This window comes from Hyperoodon ampullatus (genome assembly GCF_949752795.1).
Source record: "Hyperoodon ampullatus genome assembly, chromosome: 12".
NCBI classification, from domain to species: Eukaryota; Metazoa; Chordata; class Mammalia; order Artiodactyla; family Ziphiidae; genus Hyperoodon; species Hyperoodon ampullatus.
In genome coordinates, this window is record NC_136925.1 from 40,512,792 (window position 1) to 40,523,254 (window position 10,463).

The following is a 10,463-nucleotide window of genomic DNA, read 5'->3' on the forward strand; positions in this document are numbered from 1 at the left end:
TCACCTCATTTGACCTCTCTGGGTATCAGTTGACTCTCCTCCTTCTGAAACTCACTCTTCCTTTGATTTCCATACCCGCTCTCTTTTCTCTGACTGAGGCTGGGTTTCCATGATAGGTCCTGCCTCTCTGACTGTTCTTCTCAACTTCCTTTGTGGTGATCTCTTCCTCCATCCATGCTGCAGGGACCGCCCCTGGTCCTCTTCACTTAGGTTTATCAGTTCCCTTCAACTGGAGTCAGAGGAATGGCATTCAGATTCACTTCCCAACCATGTGGAAAAGTCACTTCACCCCTTAATCCTCAGTTTCTCTTCTGTAAGATGAAGATAGTAATAGGGTCCACCCCATAGGGTACCTTAGCAAATGGCACACATTCAGTGAACGGTAGCCTTATTAGTAGTAGTATATGGCACCTTAATCTGCTTTTCCAATCTAGATTCTCTGCTGAGTTTCAGAACAACCCCTCTATTTAACATCCTACTGGAGATCTGAGCTGGATGTCCTACCTCAAACTCAATATGTCCACAACTGCATTAGCCATTCTGCCCCTCTCCAGTCCCATTCCTGTCCATACCTGAAAACTGGAAGTCATCCTTCATACTTTCTCTCCCTTTATCTGTGTCTGTCTACCATTCCACTTCCAGGAATGTCCCATAAAATACTCCAAGTTCATTTCCCAATCACAAGAATGGTGAAATGTTGAAATGGTGAATGCTGAAAACTCTGAAGTCCCAGAGGAGGCTAGAACTAAGATGGAAGGAGCGGGGTCCCTGATTGATCATGTGAAAGGCTGTCTACTGCTCAGGAAACCTGTTTTGGGTTTCGTGTAAGAGACAATCCTCTAGTATGTTATGCCACCAAGTTTTGTAGAACTATCTTTTATAGCAGCTAGATATGCTTTAATATAATATCCAAAACATGTGAAGGATCCATCAGCTTCTCCAGTCACTGCTGTCACTACCCACTGTTAAGCCTTCAGAATCTCCTGTACAGGTCACTGCAAGAGCCACTTAACAGGTTCACCTAACCTCATTCTTGCCCTTCTCTACTCCATTCACTGTATAGTTGTTGGTGGGGCCTCCACGGGTTGTAAGAGGGACCCAAATCTGATTATATCAACCACCTTGCTTAAGAACGTCTGTCACTGGCTCCCCATCACCTTCAGGATAAAATCTCACTTCCAACATGATGTAGGAGGCCCTTCATGAGTTGGCTCAACCTATCTGATGTACCTATGCTCCTTCCCTCTTCATCTGACATGCCAGCCACAATCAACTGCCCACAGTCCCAGCGATCTGCACCAGCCTCACCTGACCTCATGCCTTTGCACATGCAGCTCCTTCTGCCTGGAACACTTGCATGTCTTTTCTTACCTTCCATGACTGTTACTCATTCTTCAAGATTCAGCTTGGACATCATCTCCTCTGAGAGGCCTTTCCTGATTCCTCTAGGTTGGGTGATAGCCTTCTCTCAAGTGTCCCCATTACTCCTGTGATCACCTCTTTTTATTAGTATGTACCACACTTTTCTCACAGAATCCATTTACTTGTTTCTGAGGACAGGCACCTATTGTGCCATCTTGATTTTCTAGCACAATGTTTAGCATGTAGTAGGCACTCAATACGTGTTTACTGAATGAATGAATGGCTATGCAAAAGTATGAAAAATAATTATAATACAACATATAGAAATATTGACAACATACCCTTTATTACAAAGTGAAAACTTAAATTGTGCACTGTACATATAGTACATGCATACTATGCAATATACCTACATCAAATATATATGCGTGTGGATAAATTTTGGAAATAGTCATTCACTAGACATGTATTGAGCACCTCCTCTGTGACAGATCATACTGATGAAAAGGTTAATTAGAACTTGTCCATCCCCTCAAGAAGTTTACAACCTTGGGGGAAAAAGCAATCCTGGTTAGCTGATGAGAATATGGATGAAAGTTTTTCTTTCAAAATTCCCTTTATTTTTTTTACAATACATTTTAAAAGCAGCTTACAAAACAGAAAAAAAAAAGTCATCTATCAACTGCTGCTCATAGTGATTTTGAAGTTATAACATATAACCTCCATCATTTTGGATACATCTATCCAAGGTAAGGCCTCTTTGAGTTTGGAGTCTACATACCTTTGCATACATTGAATCCATGTTTCTTTTGCTTTCCCATGAGACTGTTGCTATCTTGTACACAATGTACTTGCTGGTGACCTGTGTGTCCTTGGACAACTCATTTCACCTCTCTGAACTTCACTTGTCACACCTGCAAAGAAAATAACCCCAAACTCCATGTAATTGTTTCAAAGAATAAAATGAGGTAATGAGTATGAACCCACTGTGTGAGCTTCAAAGCACTTTGAAAAAGTAAGGCACAGCAGATTAGAAGACTACCTCCCTGTTAATTTTCAAATATACCAATAGAACCAACTTTATCATTCTCATATTCAGCTAGTAATCTAAATTGTAAGATTATACATACCTCCACAAAACTCAATAAAGTTATTTTCACTCTTTATGAACCAGAACATGTCTTTAAATGTTATTATTTTTCCTGATTTGTTTCTCATGCAAAAAAAGAGGTGTTGCTCACCAAATGAATTAAAGACAAAATTTCAACTGTACTGCACAATGTTCTGCATCGTGTGGACACGTAATAATAATAATGTAGTCTGGTCCTTTTCTAAAGTTGGTGGGAATATCATGTGATGCTGACCTCCCAGGATAACAGCCCTTTGGAGTGATGACTGCTCACCTGGCATGAAGCATGAGCATCCCTGATGTGTTTGGACATGCTGAGGAGGTAGGCACCTTGGACATTATGACCCATCATTGATGCTTTAGGGGGAGAGGAAACCATGGGGACAGGTGGAGGCAGAGAAAAGGAGACATTTTTTTTTTTTTTTTTTTTTTGCTGTACGCGGGCCTCTCACTGTTGTGGTCTCTCCCGTTGTGGAGCACAGGCTCCGGACACGCAGGCTCAGCAGCCATGGCTCACAGGCCCAGCCGCTCTATGGCATGTGGGATCTTCCTGGACCGGGGCACGAACCCATGTCCCCTGCATCGGCAGGCGGACTCTCAACCACTGCGCCACCAGGGAAGCCCAGGAGACATTTTTAATATCATTTATCTGCCTCAGCATGTGTCCCCAGAAGATTACCTCCATCCAAGACCCTGGTTCTGGCCATACAATTTAGAGTATTCAATGCCCTTTGTGATTCCTGCCTCTTTCAGCAACAACCTTTCTTAGTAATGGCTTCATACATCTCGCTAAGCACCTGCTCTCTTCCTGAGCTGTCAGCATAAGTATCTGTATACCATCAAATAGACCTATACTTCCCAGGAGAAAACTGTTTTATTTCTAAGAACCAAGTAGAGGGAGTGTGTGTGTGTGCGTGTGTGCGTGTGTGCGTGTGTGCGTGTGTGTGTGTGTATGTAGATGCCCAGAGAGAGAGGCCAGAATTGCTGGCAAGGGTCTTTCCAACCCAGTTTTATAAGGTCTAGACAGTTTGGCTGACTTCAGCTCTGATTCTGTAAAATAGGATTGATTTGCAAAGATCTGGGCCAGGAGAGGGCACACCTGGGAAGTGGCTGTGAACTCAGAATAAGGAACAGGGAAAATACCTGCGAGCTACAGAAAAATAGAGGGTTCAGGGCAACCAGAATTTAGAGCTCCTTGATGGGGCTATTGAGTTCATCAGGGCCAAAAGGGAACCAAGCATCAGCTTTCGTCTTGGGCCATCAAGAAGGTTCTTGTGAGCGTGGAAAATTAAAGGTCACAGAGGACTGGTCAGTGTCCTGAATCTGAAATTACACTAAGTGATTTGAAGCTGGATTGTTGCTAAAATTCCCCTATTGCAACTATTCCAAACTCCAATCTACAATTTTCAGAAGTTTCACTGCATGCTAAACTGACAATGAAATGGTATGATTGCTAAGATGAGTGTTCTCAACCCTGGCTTTCCATTAGAGTCTTTAGGAAATTTGGTGCCTGGTCCTCACTCCAGGACAGATGAATCAGAATCTCTGGGTGAGAGATCCAGGAGTCAGTAGTTTTAAAAAGCTTTCCAGGTAATTCTAATGTGCAGCCAGAGTTGGGAACTACTAGCTGAGCCTGAGGTGGGCAAGAGATAGCCAGGGGAGCAAGAGAAAGAGTTGTGGTTGAGAGGTTGTGATTCCTGGGCATAACCTCAGAGAAGGAAAGTTTCCTTGTGTTTATGCTTGGATAGTACTGGAATATAAAGGCGCCAGAGGATATGTTGGGTGTGTCACAGGGGTGGTAATGAGTTTAACCTGTGCCTATAATCCAGAAACCAAACTCTGAACATCCCAAAACATAACCAGGATCAGACAACCTGGTGGATGAATAATACATTAAGTTGTGTGTTTCAGTCAAGTTTCAAAGATTCACAGAGTAGAAACCCACTCAAGAAACCTCAAGATTAGGAAGGTTTGTAGTAGAGACTACAAATACTAATTTCAAGGGATCCAGGGATCTAGACTCCCAGAGCTGGCAACCAGATACTCAGGGACTGAGGTCATTCTCTCCATCTCTCACTCATTTGATCTCCCTTATCTCTGCTCCTCTCTGCACATCTGCTTCATTCTTCCATTGCAGCTGTCTTCCTCTGATTCTCATTTCACACAAGGCTCAACATGAGTGCTGCAGCCCTAACTTATCATGATCTTTCAGGTCCAGAGCCCAGCACTGACTGACCATTGTCACAATGTTTCTTAGTTCAAATTTTCAGGAAGGGAATCTGGTCACTGTCCAGCAAATGATGGCTGGTCTTGTCTAGCCTTGGGTCAAGCATCAGTCTCTTCCCATAAGCTGGGCTGGGGGTGGAAACTGTCACATGGTTCACAGGCTGAACATTCTAGGAGACCATTGGAAGGGCAGGTTCTTGTGAGGAGCTGTGGGCAGAGTGGCAATGAAGTACATCTAATACCCATCCATAACCAATGAACCCATACCTTTCTTCTTTCCTATCTTCTGCCTCCCAGGAGATAGGTGGGTGTGGGGGAGATAAGGAGGAGCTTGAAAGAATGTGCCTGTCTGCTGTCAGGATCCAGTCTAGCATCTGAGAGAGGTAACCACAGACTGGCACAACCAAAAGACAGTCTACAAACCCTCAACCAGCATTTATGTACATGATTATACAGGTGTTGTCTTTCTCCTGAAACTACTGAAAAGTCAGTCCCTTCTTGGCAATAGTGAAAGCCTGAAGATGTCTGAAACACAGGATCTCTGTTTGCTCAATTTTAATCTCATACTTTCTACTGCATTGTGACATGTAAAAATGTAACACATTCAGACACTAAGAAGGATTCTCCTTCCCTTGGGCCTTTATCTAATTGTTTGAAAAATTTGCGATTAACATGTGATTACAGTGGTTTGACAGTTTGCTTGACAGCTCTGAAATAACATTCTTGGCTTTTAGTTGACAATCTTTTACTGAAACTCAAAATGATACTTTCCAGAAACTTAGAACTTCAGTCAGTTTGAAGGTTCATGAGAATTTTATAAACTCCCCAAATGGAGAAATTGTATGTAAACTCATCTTATGGGCCAACACTGGCTATTGCAGCAAAGAGCAGCAAAGAATTGAGTGGTCCTATAGTATTCCTTCTTTTCTTTAGTTAAGTTCAGTTGCACAGGGGCAGGAGGGCAGGAGTAGTCTGGACTTGGGGGCCATTTTTAGAGGGAGAAGGCCAGGATAACAATCCCCCTTCCACTCCAGCCTGTAGACAGTCCGAATATATTTTTTTCTTTTTGGGCCCCTGGGTGTAGAGGCAAAGTGAAGCCAGGAGAGGGAAGAAGGTATACAGGGAAAAGTAGAGGAAGGACCAGTAACAAATGTTGTCTATTTTCACCTTGCCCAGAGCATGTGGTCCCTGAAAATCATGTCTGTGGCTCTGGCATAATACCATCATGCCAATATGCAATCATTTATTCTAGAGTCTTAGATGGTGTCAATTATTTTAGCTTTTTCCCCAAGTACAGCTATTGGAGATTCTGGATAATTTAAAAAAAGAAGAAGAAGTCTAATACTTGTATTTTACTGACAAAACAGAACGCCTTTAAACCAAAAGGATGATTTATTGGAGCTGAAAATAAAACTCCTGCCTACTGAAGTCTGGTGCAGCTGAGTTATCACTATTTTCGTCCTGTAATTTGTTTCATAGGGTACTAATTAACAGGGCAAGTCTGTTGCCAGCAAAGTAAATCACATTTTGCTGTTTTCTTCTTTTCTAACAAGACCCAGACCTGGTCTTTAATTAAAGAGCAAGTTCCAAGAGCACTATTAGCTAGTGCAGTTGGGAAACATTTGACTGGGAAGATCATGGTGAAACACGCTGTGTAGAGTTCAAGAAAGATAGTGAGAGAGAGAGGAAGAAATGGAGGGAGAGAGAGGAATTGATTGCACAGGTAACCTTCAAAAGAAGAGACTGTTTTCCTCAACTGTCCCATCTTTTCTCTGTTCCCCACAACTTGGCTTTTCTCCTCTGGCTCTACTCAGCTGACACACTGTACCAGAAACATCCTTAAAAAAAAACCTCATCCTCCCCCACCACACACACACCAGTTCATTCCTGTCCCCCAAACAGTACTTTTCCTTTAAGGTAGCAACTCTGCGTGCGATTGGGCCTCTCTGCCCCCAACCTCCTCCTTCTCCAGGCCTTTTTCTTCAACCTTCCCCCTCAGTGACCTCTGACTCAGGGCCTTGCAGCCTGGCCAGTGCAACTCATCCCTCATCGCTCCCCTCCCATCTCACCCTCCTTGCCTGCCCTTAGTCTTCACTCTTTTCTCCCTTGCCTCTTTCTTCCATCCCATTCCTGGAGGCTCTGGGCCGGCGGCGGCCCTCTGGTTTCTCCTCCCTCCTTGAACCCTCTGAGACATCCTTTGGAGAGGGTATATGGTGAGGGAGCTTGCTGATGGGCGGGCGAGGAAAGCGAGTGCCTAGCTTGCACCCTGGAAACAGGAGTCTGACGTCACCACGCCCTGCCTGTCAATCTCCAGCGGGCGCGCTGCTCGTAACCGCCTTTTCTTGTACTGACTGTCTCTGTAACTCTCGGCGGCGCCGGCACAGCTACTGGCGCCCCGCACTCCTCTGCGCGCCGTCCCGGCCACCTCCTTCAGGCGTCGGCTCTGTCCGCGCGGGCAGCGCAGCCTGACGCCCAGCCACAGCGCTCATGATCAGCGATTTACTGAAGCCCTGACTCCCCAGGTGAGCAGCCCGGCTCTCTAGAGGAACTCTGAGGGCGTGCAGAGGGGAAGGGGTGAAGGATGGCCAGGGGATGGCTCCTTCCTGGAGCCAAGCATGACGCCACACACCCTCCACCTACACAGACCTCCTAGCTTCTCTCCCCCGAAACCGCTTTCCCAGGGGTCCGCTGTGCTCCACGGTCGCAGAAACTTCGCTTTCAGCACCGCGGACAGCTCCTCCGCCTCCCAGTTGAGGAGAGCGCCTGACCGAGCCGGTCAGAGCCAGGGCGGCACTCGCTGAGGCTGACACTACTAGCTTGGTGCGCAAGATGCGTGTGCAAATACAGGCATACTTACGTGATCTGTGTGTATGCGAGTGCGTGTTATTCGTGTGTATATCTGTGCAAAACCTCAGATATCAGTGCGGGCATCCCTTGTGCATTGCACTCACACGCTCACTCACTCACTCTACAGGTATTTATTTTGGGCTCTCAACCACTGCTTCCTCGCTCTGCTCTGGGGTCCCGGGGTGGGATGGGCAATGTGAGCGGGGGAGCAGCGCCCGGCGAAGTACGCTGGCGGCGCAAACCGCACACCTGACGCTTGTTCTCTCTCCACGCAGGGTGTAGCTTCCCGCCGTGATGAACGCGAGCTCATCTTCGCTCAACGACTCCCAGGTGGTGGCAGTGGCGGCCGAGGGTGCGGCGGCAGCGGCCACCGCAGCAGGAGCGCGGGACACCGGTGAATGGGGGCCCCCGGCAGCCGCAGCGGCAGCGGCGCTGGGGGGCAGCGGCGCAGCTAATGCGTCGCTGGAGTTGTCTTCGCAGCTGCCAGCGGGGCCGGCGGGGCTGCTGCTGTCTTCAGTGAATCCATGGGACGTACTGCTCTGCGTGTCTGGGACGGTGATCGCAGGCGAAAATGCGCTGGTGGTGGCGCTCATCGCGTCCACACCTGCGCTGCGCACGCCCATGTTCGTGTTGGTAGGCAGCCTGGCCACCGCCGACCTGCTGGCGGGCTGCGGTCTCATTCTGCACTTCGTATTCCAGTACGTGGTGCCCTCGGAGACTGTGAGCCTGCTTACTGTGGGCTTCCTCGTGGCCTCCTTCGCTGCCTCCGTCAGCAGCCTGCTGGCCATTACGGTGGACCGCTACCTGTCCCTCTACAACGCGCTCACCTATTACTCGCGACGGACCCTGTTGGGCGTGCACCTCCTTCTCGCTGCCACCTGGACGGTGTCCTTAGGCCTTGGGCTGCTGCCGGTGCTTGGCTGGAACTGCCTGGCAGAGCGCGCCGCCTGCAGCGTGGTGCGCCCGCTGACGCGCAGCCACGTGGCACTGCTCTCCGCCACCTTCTTTGCGGTCTTCGGCATCATGCTGCACCTTTACGTGCGCATCTGCCAGGTGGTCTGGCGTCACGCGCACCAGATCGCGCTGCAGCAGCACTGCCTGGCGCCGCCCCACCTTGCCGCCACCAGAAAGGGTGTGGGTACGCTGGCCGTGGTGCTGGGCACTTTCGGTGCCAGCTGGCTGCCCTTTGCCATCTACTGCGTGGTAGGCAGCCATGAGGACCCAGCTGTCTACACCTACGCCACCCTGCTGCCGGCCACCTACAACTCTATGATCAATCCTATCATCTATGCCTTCCGCAACCAGGAGATCCAACGCGCCCTGTGGCTCCTGTTTTGTGGCTGTTTCCAGTCCAAAGTGCCCTTCCGCTCCAGGTCCCCCAGTGAGGTCTGATGGCTCCTTCCATCCTCTAACCAACACCACGCCCCCAACAAGCCAGCCTTTGGTGAGCTTCTCCGTGCCTGCTGATGGACTCTGAGATCCCACAGTGTGACTCTGACTTTGGAAAGAGAATAAACATAAGCACAACAAACTCACAAGGACAAAGAGGCTTGTTGGAACTTTACATATACAGTGTATACATGTGTACATATATATACAAATATTTGTATCTTCTGGAGGTGTTCAGGATGTGGAATTTCCTGTTCTGTGAAAAAACTAACAAAAGGTGGTTGTATACTCAAATTGTACATCACACTTGTCAAATGAAGACATTCCAATACTGCTTAATTATAGCACTTTATTTTTAGCTGCTGAACTGCCAAAACAGTGTTGCCATTTTCAAGGGCAGGGGAAGGGGGGTAAAAGTGTATTTTTGTTGTATGTGATAGAATATTTTGCTGCATATGCATCAGTAAATTACAACATATTTTGTACACAAATAAACACATTATAAAAATGTAATTTTTGGCATGTGACTGATGATAGAATTACTATTTAAGAGACGAATTATTAGTGTATTTACTTTAAAAGTTTATTTTGTGTTATCTCCATCCTGTGAAAATCTTAATGTAAAAAATCACACACATTTGCACATTATTCATAAATTGTCACTGAAACACCTAATCCAGATTATTGGGGAGGTACAGGGACTGAGTAATATATTCACATAACAGTATTCACAGGACACTAACGGGTTATTTGTGTATCAGTGCAAATTAATCTACTCCCTTGGTTACTGGGTTTGGAAGACAAGCTCCAGAGGATGTCTGAAACCATTCCTTTATCTTACCACATGTGTACTTGTGAATCCTGAAACCACAAATTTTAGATGTATTTTTTGCCGTTTGGAAAGAATTTTAAATGTTGAAAATTCATATTGACTGAGTACACTGTTACTGGCCAGGTCTTGTAGCAAAATGCACAGCCTTATAAAATAAATAAATTCATCAAAGACAGGATTCCAAGATATACTGTGTTCATGAGGTAAATTAAGATAAGCCCAGTAGCCCACTTTGAGGCACTCTTATCTTCAAAGTACAGGACATTAAACTAATATCCTCAAGAACTAAATATTCCCATTCGGAATTGTTAAATTGTTCCCCTCCTTCCTTTCTTACAGGTCATGTGAGGATAAATAAGATAACATATATGGACATATTCTGAGCACCTGTGAAGACATATGCACACAAGCACAGGTAGTTACTGGTCTTAGGCCTTAGGAAAACATATACAAGTAAATTTTTTCATACAGTCCACAAATATTTATTGAAGGCCTACTATCTGCTAGACACAATCCCAGGGCTGGGAATACAGATGTGAACTAAATAGAAGAAACGTCTCTGCTCATAGTGTTATCCTCTAGTAGGGGAGATGGCCTACAAGCAAATAAATATGTATGAAGAGATTTATTATGAAGAATTGGCTCATGCAACTGTGGAGGCTGAGAAGTCTCAAGGTG

At 46.3% G+C, this 10,463-nt stretch overlaps 1 protein-coding gene across 1 annotated transcript; it reads left to right on the forward strand.

Moving 5' to 3' along the window:
• Positions 1-7,858: 7,858 nt before the first annotated feature.
• GPR6 (G protein-coupled receptor 6) lies at positions 7,859-8,956 on the forward strand (the record flags this gene model as incomplete). The annotated part of the gene is made up of 1 exon (XM_079716467.1): positions 7,859-8,956. The coding sequence occupies one exon, from the start codon at positions 7,859-7,861 to the stop codon at positions 8,954-8,956; it is 1,098 nt and encodes a 365-aa protein (XP_079572593.1).
• Between the last annotated feature and the right edge of the window lie 1,507 nt (positions 8,957-10,463).